The following is a 15,163-nucleotide window of genomic DNA, read 5'->3' as shown; positions in this document are numbered from 1 at the left end:
TAGGAACCTAAATCAGTAGTCCCTGCTGAGATGCAATTATTCAGATATGAGAGAGATATCCACTGAAGACCTTACAATGATATTTAAGAATATTGTTTTATCTGTGTTTCTTTTGCTTGATTCCCACCACTTCATGTTATAATGAATGTCTAATGAATCAAACAGGGAGTATAGTGCTGTTTACTCACTTGAGAACCATTAAAAGTTTGTGAATTCAAAGCACTAGCAATAATTTCTGTAATTCCTACCTACAGTCTAGTTGTCTCTATGAGAGATTTTGGCACATAACTGAGCAGCACCATAAGCTTGTCCTACTCTCAAGACCTGTTGCTTATTTTCCCAAAGGACCTTTCGTTAAACTGTCTTCCTTCTTAGGCTCTTCTTCTTTACGTTTCCTTTTTGCATTTTTTGATAACTTTAATGTATCTACAAAGACAGCACAAATTTATGTTTGGAGGACCATGCATATGTATGTCACTTAACACAGAAGCATATATATATAGAAAAAAAATTGATATACCTCAGTGAACCTACCTCAAAACAAAATAGGGGTTTACTGAAATATGTGTAGTCTCAACGCTAGGTTGATGGCTAAAGTGGAGTTCACTCATGATTCAAATAATCTTTAATAAAAATTCTCCTTGAGCCATGAAATCGTGCCACTTAAACCTATCTTTCAGTCAAACAGTGTGTGTCCAAGTACACAAACATTTAACTTTAGTAACCCTACACAGACTCTCAAGCACAAGCCAAGGCTCACACACTGCTGCTGCTCCAGCTGTTCTGTTGGCCTTCTCCCTGTGGTTCCTTCCAGTTAAAATCAACTGTCCCAGAGACCTGAGGGCCAGTACAGAAACCTCAGGAGCACTGCCACCACCCCCACTGTTAGGGGTGGGTGATTAGAGGCAGGTCTTGAGAGAACAGCTGTGGTAGCGTAGTCCTGTGTGAAGTTCCAGTTTGAGAAGACATCATGTTCTGGGTGGAAATCTGGATGAAGGCAACATCAAGTGCATTAAAACACAAAGGGTTCCTTTGATTATTTTTAACAGAACTCTGAGGCATTTTACACTTGGGTAAGACTTAGCCTGCAGTTCAGCAAGGGACTTCTGAAACCTTGGTCTCTGGAGTCTGCAGAAAGTAACTTCACATTTGTTTTCAAAGATAGAGTAACACTCACATACTAGATTCATCCTTTTATTAAATGCAAAATTCAGACTTTTTTGACAGATTATTTATCTAGGCTTGAATTATCCAGTAGATTCCAAAGTTCTAGAATTACATATTAAATTTAGCTGCGGTTTGAATGCAACCCAAACAATACGAAATTTTTTCCTGTATAAGTAAGGGCTGAATGGAGAGACTTAATAAGTGCAACAGGCCTTCCTCACACTAATTTCTAATTACTGCTGCATTCCTGTCCCCAAGTGTTTAAAGTAATTAAACTGATAATGGGAGAGGCATAAGGGAGATAAGACTTTACAAGCCTCAGTGAATCCTGAAATTTCAGAGCTTATTAAACTGCTTTAACATTTACCACACCTAAAAATGTTAACTGAGCACATTGCAACTTACAATCTGTTGAGTCATCCTTTTACAAATGCAGAGAAAAGTCACACAAAATGACTTTATTCATCCTTTAATGTGATAAGCTAATAAATACAACTTTCCAGGCACTTCAAAGAATTCCTTTTTTTTTTTTATTTCAAATAAAACCAAATGCATCTATCAAAGGCAGCATTAATATGTCCTTTAAGATAAACGGTCCACAGACATTAAAGTACCACTTTCTCCATATGCCTTTTCTTTTTTCTAGCACATATGAATATGGTATCCTACTTTACAGTCATTAATGCCATGCTGTGGACAACCTTGTCAGTAGTGCTCCATACATGGATCACTGAGACAGTGGACCAGGAAGACATAGGAATATGCTTTCTTTATAGCTACGCTTTTCCTAGAAATCTATCTTTGGATGGTGCTTGAAGTACGATACTACTCTAGAGAGAGCTTTTATCACAGACTTAGATTTGCCTTTAGGAATGTATCATTTTCAATTTCATCAGCCTTTATTCTCTAACCATAGCTATACTTGAAACTAAGAGTTTAGACTGACAGCAAGAATTCTAAATTTATACAGAGTGAAATAGTGTGATGTGTCATGGTCATGTACTCTATGGGATTTCTGTTCAACACTGTTACCTCAGTCACCAAGCAGCCTTGAGATGCCAACAGTACTGAGTAGTAATTGAAGCATGAGTAAAACTGTAATGTCTTTTCTTTTTTAATGATGCTTTAGGAGTTCTAACATACACAAGAGTGAAGTGACTTGCATTCCAGGATTGATATGAGTTGTTAAACAGTGATCTGAAACACAGGGTAGTACCTCAAAGTCACTCAATTGATTAAGAAAAAAAGAAAAATTGTGATTCTTCCTTCTGGATATTTTTATGGGAGTAACGTATCTAGTCTTTTATGGAAAGATATTCTGACTGCTCAGATGACAGGCACAGTTGAAAAACTGCAATAAAGGCCTATCACACAGACTACATTAGAAAATATTTAAAGTGGATAGAGAGAAAGTCTGTTCTGCCAGCAACTGCTTTTCATCAGGTGCATCCCATCTCAAACAAACAGAAATACCAAAAAGAAGACCCATTCCAGAGAAAACAGGGAAAAATGATGGTTTACCAGATAACCAAGAAATTTAAGTAAGTAACAAGATATACCTGAGCTCTTATCAAAGTTCACAGCAAAATCATCTTGGTGTTAAAGAAGAAGAACAGAATTTGGAGGCAGCTGAGAGTATCACTGCCAGATTAGGTTTGTTTCTGGGGTTTTTTGTATGTTTGTAAACTCTAATTTTGCAACCATAACGCAAATTTCACCTGTGTGCCAGAATTTTTTAGAAAAATCCTACCAATCATGCATTAGTTCAAATGGGGAAAAAGTGCTGCTTACCCACTGTTGATGTCATCAGTCCTCAGGCTTTTCCCAAGAATGTCTCCATCACTCATGTAGCCACCAACATCAGCTTCAGAGGATATGTCCAAATCACCACTTCCTTTCTCACTCATGTCGATTTGTGAGATATTTCCGAGGCGAGAAACAGCTGCTCGGCGGAGCGGAGTGGTGTACATGAATCGAGAAGGGTCTGTGTGTATGAAGCGACTTGCACTGCTGCGAGGATAACCAGCGCCCAAGGACGGGGCATCTCCTGCCTGCAGCCGAGGACTGGCCTGCCCCAGCCTCCAAGTCATTGGGGCTGATCGGTTTGACAAGCTTGGTATGCTTCTACCGTTCACTTCAGTTGTCACAGTGCTGTCAAAAGTTGTCTCCAATGTGCTGCCAAACACAATGGAGAAGTCAGTGAACAGTGCTTCCTCTCTTCCTGATAATTCAGGAAAAGTAAAGGCTGGAGGAATGTGTATTTTTTTTTAAAAGTTTTCTGTGTGTGTGTGTGCGTGTGTGTGTGCGCGTGCATGTTTCCACTATGTGCCCGCATGTGCTTGTGTATGCCCCTCAGTACTGGGGCCAGTCCTGCTTAATATCTTTATCAATAACTTGGATGAGGGGATTGAATGCCCCCTTAGTCACCTTGCAGATGACAGAAAGTTGGGCAGGATACTTGATCTGCTGAAGGGTAGGAAGGCTCTGTGGAGGGATCTGGACAGGCTAGATCAAAGGTCTGAGGCCAATGATAGGGTTCAAAAGGATAAAGTGCCGGTTCCTGCACTTGGGTCACAACAACCCATGCAGAACTACAGACTTGGGGCAGAGTGTCTGGAAAGCTGCTCAGCATCTGGTATGAGTCTTGGGAATGGTCCTGTGCAGGGCTAGGAGTTGGACTCTATGACCTTTGTGTTTGCCTTCCAACTCGTGATATTCTGACCAGACCTGGGGCTGCTGGTCCACACCATCTGAACACAAGCTGGCAGTACCCAGGCGGCCAAGGCAGCCATTAGCATCCTGGCTTGTATAAGAAATGGTGTGGTCAGCAGGTCCAGGGAAATAATTATCCCCCTGTACTTGGCACTGGTGAGGTTGCACCTTGAACCCTGTGTTCAGTTTTGGCCCCCTCACCACAAGAAAGACACTGAATGAAGGTTCCTAGAGAGTAAGTCATATGAGGAGCGGCTGAGGGAGCTGGGGTTTTTTAGCCTGGACAAAAGGAGGTTCATGGGAGATCTTATCCCTCTCTACAACTACCTGAAAGGAGGCTGCAGCCAGGTGAGCCTTTTCTTCCAGGTAACAAGTGATAGGACAAGTGAAAATGGCCTCAAGCTAAGCCAGGGGAGAGTTAGATTGGATACTAGGAAAAATTTATTCACGGAAAGGGTTGTCAAGCACTGGAACAGGCTGCCCAGGGAAGTGATTGAGTCATTTGAGGTATTGAAGAGACCTGTAGACGTGGCACTTTGAGGACATGGTTTAGTGGTGGACTTAGCAGTGCTGGGCTAATGGTTAAACCTGATGATCTCAGATGTCTTTTCCAACCTAAATGATTTTAAGATTCTATGATTGTATATCTATTTATAAAATAACCTAAAATAAATTTTATAGGCTTCTAAGTAAATGTCTATGAAACAATAACTATCTTTGTGAATGGCTGTATAAGAAATTTTGACAGTTAATCAAAATTTTACATCAAAATCTAAGTTGCTAAGGCAGTCTCACAAAAGTATGATTAGTGTCACAGCTAATTTTCCCTTGCGAGTCTCTCATGCATTCAGCACCTGGTAATATTCTCTCATAGTCCATATTTTTAGCGGTCTACACAAAACCAGTGTACCTGTGGCTTATTTGGGTTCCTCTAAGACTGGACATGGTTTCTTCCAAATTCTGTCTCAGGTCTGCTATATTCTTTACAGTTCTCATTCTTCTTGTTTCAGGGTCTTCCCCTGGAACAGTGAAACCAGCATACACTTTAGTGCACACGAATTCATAAGGTTGAATAAAGTGCACACACGTATACACAACTGAGAATACACACATATGATTGTAAATAAGTCTGTCCCTTAAATATTTTAAAAAAAATAAAGCTTCATCCTTTCAGTAATAAAACATATATACACTTATAAATGTGGTATGTAAAAAACCCACTGAAAGGAGTCCTGGTGAAGTATCCCTGTTAGGTCCCAAATCTACTCATGAAACTCAGATTTACAACATTGGGATTTTTACCGTGTGTAATCAAGGCATGATGCAAGCCCAGACTACTTGATACACTGCAAAGTTCTTTTTTTACTCCTTAACATTTTACAAGATGCAGTAGGAAAAAAAAGCCACAGCAAATCTTTGTCCAGAAAGAACTGGGATGATTCTTAAAACAACTCTTCAGTATGCACCATCCAGGCTATTTCAAAGTCTCTTTAAGTCAGGTACTTAATAAAGCATCTTTCCTGAAGTTTAATAGTTTCCTGAAGGGGGACATAATTCTTCATACGGGATAAAATAAAATATGGTTCTTGTGATACAAATCTGAACACTCTTAACACATGCAACATTTATACAATTACGGGTTTTAACAGCTTTAGTGATCCATTGTGAAAAGCTAGTCTGGTATCTTCAATAATGAAGACCTTCACCTGGAACATCTTGAACAATGTTTACTTCACACAATTAAAGGAAAAAAAAAGAAAAAAATTATACATTATATATCGCAAAGGAAAAACACAATAAGATTCAAAGGAATCTCCAATAGTTGCACATGAAGAAACAAAAATGCACATTTTCTAGTAAATTTATAGACAAAGAAGTTTAGCTCATTTTACTTTTGAACAATAAGAGAATTTTGAAAGAAAATCTGTGACAAATATCACTGATTTGCTTAAGCCTAGTGTTCTGCTTCAGGCTGTGTCCCACATCTGTTGCTCGAAAGGTTGACAGGAAGCATCATTATTACAGTTCCATGTACAATGATGAACTTAAAGTGCAAATATTTTCTTTTTGACTCTATTAATGATAAATTTCATGTTATACCTCAACTTGTTAAGTTTATTTTACTCCTCATAATGGAAATGTTATCAACAAGAACAATACTGTGCAATCACTAAAACTATCTTTAACTTTAGATTTCAGATTCTCACCCAGAATAAGATTTTAACCTAATTTTGGAATCCTGTTGACATCTGGAAACTGTTTAGCCTTTGAATATATCTAACAAGAGATAGTCTGGTGAATTTAAATTCTGCTTCACACAATAATCAAAATCATAAATGCAAGCAGAGACAAAAAACCATATAGACCTATAATATTTCAAATTTCTAAAATGTAAAATTATGCAGGTATGCATTGTCAAGTTGCTGCATTTCTCATTCTGCTGCCACCTTCCCTTCTCCCAGGTTTGTGTGTGGGTTTATACAATTTCAGCAATGGTGATGTCTCTGAGGAAAAGCATGGAGTGCCATCAAAGTGATAAAATAAGAAGGAAATGCTTGGGAAGGAGTTTTTAAAAAAAAATGGGTGTTATATCCTTTGCACAGTAGATAAAGTGGGAAAAAGAAAGGAGGATATCTTAATGTTGAGCTTGTAAGAAAAGTTCAGTAGGACAGAGAACTGGGAAATATTCAACATGGGGGCAGAAGCAATGAAAATTTTATATTTAACAAAGCATTCTGGAAAGTAAAACAAAAAAATAAAAAAAGTCCTACAGAAAAACACTCTGGTAAAATAAAAAGATCTCAAAGCAACATTGGTTCAAAAGGCATGGGAAAAAGACTCGCAGCTGAACTACAAGTATAGTTTATAAAAAAGATTGGGCTTAACATGTTCAGTGACATTTATTTCAAATATAGGGAAGAATCTGCAGAAGCAAACTTTATTTGAACAATGGATCAAATAAGCTCCTTAATATTGAGTTTTGACTAAAGGATGAAGCCTTTATGCTTACTGACAAACTGAATAGCTACTCTGCCCTCTTCTGCAGTCCAGGTCCTACTGCCCAAACATTCTGCGGGCAGTTAAGAAAAATCTCAATTCCTGACATTAAATGTAAATAAGTTATTTTATATACATTCCATATAACCTTTATGTCTACCTCAGTAGGAAAATGATGCATAGTACTAGCCAACATGCTCTGCAGTTGTGGTTCAGTGTCAAACTAGCTTTCACAGCAATGCCAGTGTGAGGCTTTTCCATCTGCTCTGCCCTGGCTGTGTCTTCTGTCCTCTTTGCTGCAGTCAAACAGTCTTTCAGGAAATGATGTTTGCCCGTTTTATCACTCCAAATAAATTCTACTGTGGTTTAATGATCCTAAAGTCCATAAACCTCTGGGTTGGTATCATCAAATTGACAGTGAGATCAACACCTGGGCAGGATGGAAACAAGAAGTGGGGATACAGGCCCAGCACTGCCAAAGTCTCAACCTTCCAAAGCCACACTCCAAGCCCATTTCTATTCACAATACTTTGCTCCATAAAATACAATACCCATACTATATTTTATGTACATTTTTACATGTAGTGCCTTGCAGGAGGCAAATGTCCACACTCAGATTGAAACTACAACTGCTCTTGTTTCTCAAGCTAGATGTGTTCAATAAAGGTCCTTGATGATCAGTGTACCCATAGGTCCCAGGTACTACGCAGAAGTTTCTGCACCACTGTAGAGATTTCCGCGAGGGAAAAAGGTTCACGCCCAGGCTAAGCTGAAGACGATTACGTCCTATTAGATTGAAACTACTTTTAAAGCCCAGACAGTTCCCAGGCAGATTGTTCATGCTTGCCTCTGGGCAGTTGTTTATAGTGCACTCAGTTTCCCAATGTCCCTTTGCCCTTTGCTTTCCCCCCTCTGCCAAATGCACTCAAAATGACCTCCAGGTGCAATTATATTCCTGCCACAATATTTATATAGGGGAGATCTAGGATCTGTTACCTGCCCTGCCGTGAAAGCGTAGCTTGTTGGTATAAGAAAATTTTCTGTTTACACAGAAAGACAAATTCCAGGGTCTAAGAATGCAAAATTAAAGGCAGAGCAATACTTTATATCTATTTGAGGAACTGAATACAATTCATATTTTACAGTGACTTTGCCCTTTTCCTTCCTTGTTTATCCTTGTCAGTTGTCCTTTGCTGTATGTTAACACTGCAAATCTTGCAGCAAAAATGACAGCAACTGTCTTTTTTAATATGTATTGCACAGTAAATAGCATAACAAAGCCTTAAGGTATAATTGCAATACATTAAATACAAGGTACATATATGGCAAGCTGCCAAAATATGTTTTCACAATGAAGAATATTTCACTTTCAGACAAACTATATCACAAAATTGGAGTTATTCTATCCTATAAAGATGAAAAGTCTGAGATCTAATCTTGTTTGATCTCAGTGATACAAAGGGTAATTTCAGAACTTTTCCATTGGTTTTTACTAAAAAAAAGCTACAACTGAAGTTTTATTATATTAAAATACTACACAGCACTACATAAAAAAAAAATCCTCAAAACTAATTATTAGAATGCTTTAAAAATAATTGTTCTTTTTTTTTCTTTCCATCATTCTCTAAAGGCCATATCAATGGACTCCTGCTGTACCATGGATGAACAAGTCAGAAATTATAAACAGTTGAACATGATAATGGACAAATTTTCTGCACTGAGTACAAGATCCTACACTTTTAGGATAGCGCTCTGACTCCCCATCCACATCCAGCCTCCTTCTGTATAGAGAACCAAAGGGATGATGAGTATGTGTATTTTTCTGAAAATAATCTACACTATGCCTGCTAGAGGAGACACTGTGGTGCTTATTGCATCAGGATTGGGTTTAAAGGGATCCCAGACTTCTCCAGGCACCTTGTTGCTTATTATATGGCCCCATGCCATTACAGAGTCTACCCATATTTTCATGACCTAACATAGCAGAAATGCTCCCTGTCTTATAATCTCAAGTGGTTCTGGTTGGTACATTAAAGAAAAGCCACTCTATTTCATACATGGGGAGACTGGGATAAGACTATAACCAGGGTATCCTGAAAATTTCTGTCAACATTCTGTTTCTCTTACAAGGAAGGTCAATGCAAGTATTTTATTGAAACATAATCTCCTCAAAACATTTGCAGCTTCATCATTTATGTTAAACATTCCAAAAGATTGTCCCCAAACTTTTGCCTTATAAGCAGTGAACCATTACAGGTTCCCTCAGTAAATTTCTGGAGAACACATGTATTTCTTCCACTGAGTGAAATACATTCACAGGAAACCAAAATAAATATTTTATAGAAATCATTCTATTTAACCTTATTAAGTTAAAGTTTTACATTCAAATTTCTGAAGCTCAAACATAATTTCACATTTAATAATATTGTTCATAATAATTTCTGTACTTCTGTACATGTAATTACAACTCAAAGCAAATAGAATAACAATTCCATCAATTGTCTGATTTTCATAAAAGGATTTACAAATAATAAGCATCTCTCCAGGATATTGTCCACTCTTAGATAATAACTCCATTCACAGAGGAAAATACCAGTTGTAATCAGCAAGTGGGAAAACTGAGGCTTACAAGAGAACAGGAATTTGTCAGTGACACACAGCTGAAGTGGAGCAGGGGCAGGGGAGAGCTTAGTCTCCTTTGCTAGCAAGCCTCTAATCTCTAGGAGAAACTCCTTTTAACTTACTGGCACAGTCTAATAATATGAATTGTATAGATACATAGAGAATTTTTTTCACTACTTATACACCAAAAATTTTATCCCGAATGTTTAAACACAATCAGAGCTAACATGTCTACAAGCAAGAAGCTCCAGGCTAGGCACAAGCTATATAACCTTCAAAAAGCAAGCAGCCAGTTCAACCATTTGACTGGCTGAAGAACAAAGCTTTGGAAATGAACACTTTGAGCACTCTTATAAAGGGCTGAGAGATGAAAAGTAAAGTCAGTAACACAGAAGCCTTTTGAAGTATTTATGTCTGTGGACTACAAATACTCACTGACAGTCACAGATATAACAAAACTGGTTATTTAAATTAAACTGAAACCCTGGCACTCACAATTCCATATATAGGGTTGAAATTATTGGCTGGGGGGTTAGGGAAGGGGGAAGAAATACTGGAGGGACAGTTTGTAGGAAGGCCGAGATATTTTTTTGTCTTACCCAATCCTTGCATTCAAGATATCAATTTCAAATAAATGAGAACGAATGTCATTAAAATAAAATTATTTAAGAGTAAACTAAAAGTACTTCAGTATTTCACCTTATTTTTCAAAAAGCTAAGCAAGCTATGCTCAGTTATTCACAGGCTGCTGCTGTCCCTGCACCCATCAAAAGCAATTTAGACATTTGTCTTCATTTTATACAGTCTTAAGAGGTCAGGGTAAGCAAATAAAGAAGAAATGGTTAGACTCTATTTTTGCATACTACTGCATATAAACCCAGTTCTGTCTCAGGAAATCACTGTCAATATAAAAAAATCTGCTCCATGCAGTTATGTGCTAACACTTGGGTCTCCTCCTGCCCTTCCTGATGTCAAGCCAAAGTTAACTTACCTAAAATATCAGTATAAAGGACCTGTTCTAGGTCACCCAGCATTGTTATTATGACATCTTCATCCAGATGTGCAGTCCCTTCACGCAAGCACCCTTCCTCCTCCTCCTCTGCCCAGGTCCTGCTGGGGAAATGGGATGTGCAGGATGTATTTTCATCATCTGATTTCCTGGTCTCCTCATTGTCAATCTGAAAGCCTTCACCTGTATGCTGGTCTCCTGACCTCCTGGACGTCCTGCTTCCAGCAGGTGGTATCCCCTGATACTCTTGCGATGCAGTGAGGTTGGAGTGGCAGAGAGAGTGCACCGACTGTGAGAGTGCCTTGGAAAGGGAGCCTCTGCACCTGGCTTCTGCCTCCCGCTGTTGGTAACTCAGGTTGGACTTGGAGGCGTTTCCAAACCAGTTCTCCCTGTATGAGTATCGCCTCTTCTCCCCTTCGCTGATGAGCGTGAGATTGGTTAGAGACTTCTGCTTCTGAAGACGAACACACCCTCTTCTAACCTCCGTGCCCTTAAACACTGACAATTCAGCAGACCGCTGCATCTTTCTGTCAGGGGCTTCACCTCAGTTAGATTTCATATTTCTGAGATGGACAGCAGTTCAACTCCCCTGCAAGGTCCTGGAGTTGGTACCTGCATCACTGCATGCTGCACATCCCAGGGAGCACATACTTGCACTCACAATGAAAAGCACAGCTCAAACATGCACTGTACGTACTGGAACTGACTAGACAGGCACAGTCATTTTCTTTAAAATTACGCTGCTGTCTCTGCTAAGCCACTTCTTCCCATCACGTTAATCTGCAGTACTTACAGTCATTTTCACTTAGATTTCTCTCAGGCAGAAAAGAGTTGATCAAACACTCTGCTCCAGCACAGAAGTAATCCCAAAAGCCAGCTGTGTTTTTCCCTCTTCATCCAATCACCAGTCTCATCGGAGTGGTGGGCCTGCATCTCTTTCTACAGCTGCTGCCTTCTGAAATCCAAGTAGGCACAAGTACTGTCTTGGGCTTTTCCCCCTCTCTCACCAGCTCATGACTGATCCTAGTGCACAGCTCTTCACTTTAGATGGGCTGACACAGAACTGCAAGTACAGCCTCCACGTCAGAGCTCAATAAAGAGCCAAAATTAACCAGTGAAGCAAAGCTCTGCACAAGCCTCCTTACATTTTAGTATTCAACCTGCATTCCCAGATATATGACTCTTCTCTGCTACTGCAATGAATGCTGCTGGCTGCCATGGCAGCAAACATCCTGGTGAATTAAACCGGAGACACAGAAGCCTCTGCCCAGTTTACAGTGCCACAGGTTTCAAGACCCAGCTTCACCTGAATGGGATGCTACAGTAACAGACCTAGCTCATGGTCAAATCTTATTTTTCTCCCTGAAAGGTAAGGATGACAAATTATTTCTTCCATATCACTGCTACTACGTATGCAGGAAGCTAAAATCAGACTTGCAAATGGACTTCAGCCTTGTAATTTCTGCTCTGAATAAAAAAATATAATTTAAGATCTTAAAGAAGATAAAAAATGGAACATAACAGTACCTGTCTGGTAAAATGATTTATAAAAGGAAGTATTTAATTTCTTTCTCCTTAAAAATGTACCTTGTTTGCACCTTTATGAGATTCAGAGGCTAATATGGAACTAAAAAGCTGCAATAAAATAATTTTTTCACAATCTTCAAAAGAAAACCTATTAATGGCATAGTAATTCTTCTATAAAGAAACTCAGTATTGTGTCTGAACTAAATTAAGCAGTTTTAAATGTTATTTTTAAATACATTATCCAGAGGGAAAGAAGACTTCCTTTTAAATGTATACATTTTCTACAGAGAAAAAGATATTAGTCCCAGAAATAATAGACAGATAAACAAAGAAATAGCTGAATTTAATTCTAATTTTTTTAAATACAAGTTTTTTATCTAGGGAAAATTAATTTCACAAGAAATTATGTAGAAATCTACAAATATTCAGATACATATGCTGTATGTATACGTATAAAAAATAAACTGCTTTTGTCAGGGTGAACTTGTGCATCTCAAGTCTCTATCTGTAAAATCCTGGCAGACAAATACCCTTTAAAAAACATCCCAAGAAATACACACTGTTTGCATATTTCCTGTGTGAATAAACAGATGTTGACAGAAGTTTCAGTGTATTTCTTGCTTTTCACTGGTTCAGTTTACAGTTTTTGAAGATACATAGGGGAAAATTCTTGGAAATTTGAAGGAAAGGTAATTTTTTTCCTAGATAACTCTCAGAAACACAGAACTAATACAGAAAAAAAATCAGTAGCCTCAAGTATTGATGATTTTCCATGATTGATGATATTAATCCTTGATGATATTAAAGCACTAACAAATTCCTAGAAAGACATGTTCCACAAGAGGAGGTACCACTCCCATCCCTGCCTAGCCCACAAAGTCAGAGACAAGAGAAATGGTCTGCCTGCCTGAGTGCAAAACCAAATATTAAGCACCTGTCATTTCTTCAGCATGAAAACAAAAGGAAAGATTGCTGTGTTTACTCTCAGGGTCTGCCAGTTGCAGTGACACATAAGCCTTTAAAAGGTTTTAATGAACTTGATGATGCCTGCCCACAGCAGATCCCAGCAGGCTGGTGTGGATGCTGTCCCACCTGCACGCTGCCCTACCTGTCACGCTGTCCCAGAGCTTCAGCACTGCCCACTGCTCCTGCATCAGTATGCACTGATGGTGCTGTGCAGTTGTAATGGGCTAATGAGCATGTCTTAGGAAGCTGTGGTTGTTAGAGAGACCTCACAGGTATTTACAATAGAGAGTTTGAAAAATGAAGGGCAGTCTCACTCTTTCCCCCCTTATTTATACTCAAATTGGTATAGTATTCTCAATTGTTATGTTTTGAATTAACAGGAAGAACAATGATTTGGCCTCATCATGCCAAAATTCTCTTGGTGATTGTCTTGGAATAAAGAGAACGGAGACTCTTCCTACCACAAAGACCAACTCTGGATCTCTCCTTGATACTCTAAATCCATGAATGGCAATTTCCTCACACACCCTTGCATGCCCAAACAGCTGCAGGCGGTGGCTTGGTCAGCTGTAGGCAGGCACGGACCTGCTCTGACTGCACACCAAGCTCACGGTGTGTGCATGGCCATATGCAGCAGTCACTGCTGCAGTGCTGCACCTGATCTCAGCAAGGCCTGCACACAGGGAGTGCCCCTAGTACCAAGCACTGCTCTGCCAGGGATGCACTGCACAGCACGACTGCTCAGCTCTGAGTATGAATAGACCAGGTACAAGATTGCCAGAACTGGACATGTATATTCAGTTCTCTTTCTAGCTGGGATCAGAAAAATTTATGGCAGAGAATGGAAAATCTTCACCCAATGAACCACACGAAACCTCATGTATAGTGTTGGCAACAGGTGCCACACCATTTCAGGCTGGAAGGGCCTTAGGAAGCAGTACAGCTGCTGGGAAGCTCAGTGGGTCTCAGTGTCTCCACTGAACTGTTCCTTCTCCAAAATAAGGAATTAATCACAGCCCAGCTCCAGCAGCACACAGGTCACAGACCACGATACTGGAATGGGAATGACACCTGAACTGTGTGACAGCCACGTGAGAGTAGCTGGCAGCTCCAGCATTCACCTGCCCCATTTATTTTTCTAAATATATTAAAAACACACTGAGTCAAATGCTGTTACAACAAGGTACTGAAACTAATCACACAACCGTCATTCAGTCTCCATGTGTACAGCACTCGATTACAAGGTTATAGGAACTTTTCTCCCATTAATCACATTGCCTCAGTTGGTAGACATGCCATCGTGGACATCCTCAGATACAGCAGATACTTAGGAGTCTTGGACCACGTGCTCAGTAGAAAGAACACTGAACTTATTCTTGTGCTTTACCACATCTTTCTGCAGGGTGTCATTTGACAAAACATAAATTTGCAAAGTAAAAAATTGTCAGAGTTATTTACTGAAAAATCATTTTCTAAAGCTCAACCTCCATTTTAAAATTTTAAAATATAGCAGCAAGAAAATACATCTTTCTAAATTAAGAAGAAAGTATAGGATACCAAATGGAGAGCAAATAGCATTATTCCCCAACTATTTTGCAATTCAGTGTTCTCCACCCACAATACAGGAATATGTTTAGCTCAAGAACAGTATAGGAAACTTACCCAAGCCATCACAGTCAGTGTTACACGTTACTTTATTTTACTGTCTCTTTCATGAAAGGAATTATTAAAATTATTTTAAGAACTAATCATCTTTGGGCAAATTTTGCTGTCAGATAAGAGTTTCTTTGAAGTCTTGGTGGATAGCTTGGAACCCTACAAATGAATTATGTAATAGATCTGCAAATGCATACGATTATGAATCTCTTCAGCTAAGCTTACTTGAAAAAAAAAACCAAACAACTATTTCTGCATCTATTAATTAACTATTTTTTTGGAGAGCACAATGAAAAAAAATACACTGAAAATTGAAAAATATGCTAATCCTGCCGTTGATACTGGTCTGTAACTCCTAAAAGTACCTTTAATTTCTGTTTCATCTTTCAGATTTTTAATAAATCAATATTTATAAATTTATGAATAATTACTTAATTAAACACTTCTCATTAAGCTCTTTGAACATGCCAACACTTGTTAAAGCTAAACACCATTATTGATTTTATA

The 15,163-nt window shown here is 38.8% G+C and overlaps 1 protein-coding gene across 8 annotated transcripts in view; it reads right to left on the bottom strand.

The window, feature by feature from the left end:
- NAV3 (neuron navigator 3) overlaps positions 1–15,163 on the bottom strand; it is a 376,614-nt gene that overhangs the window by 99,682 nt on the left and 261,769 nt on the right. For 7 of the 8 annotated variants that reach the window (XM_027886771.1, XM_027886774.1, XM_027886768.1 and 4 more), the window contains 2 exons: positions 4,790–4,898; positions 2,959–3,342 (listed from right to left, as the gene is read on the bottom strand). In XM_027886771.1, coding sequence (XP_027742572.1) covers positions 2,959–3,342; positions 4,790–4,898 — 493 coding nt within the window. Of the gene's footprint in view, positions 1–2,958; positions 3,343–4,789; positions 4,899–10,489; positions 11,286–15,163 lie in introns of those variants that run through there. The other variant, XM_027886776.1, reaches the window with a different exon arrangement.

Source organism: Empidonax traillii, unplaced genomic scaffold (assembly GCF_003031625.1).
Source record: "Empidonax traillii isolate 1590-97213 ecotype Southwest subspecies unplaced genomic scaffold, ASM303162v1 scaffold195:size1760703, whole genome shotgun sequence".
NCBI lineage: Eukaryota > Metazoa > Chordata > Aves > Passeriformes > Tyrannidae > Empidonax > Empidonax traillii.
The sequence above is the reverse complement of the archived record's forward strand: the minus strand, read 5'-3'. Positions and strand labels throughout refer to the sequence as shown.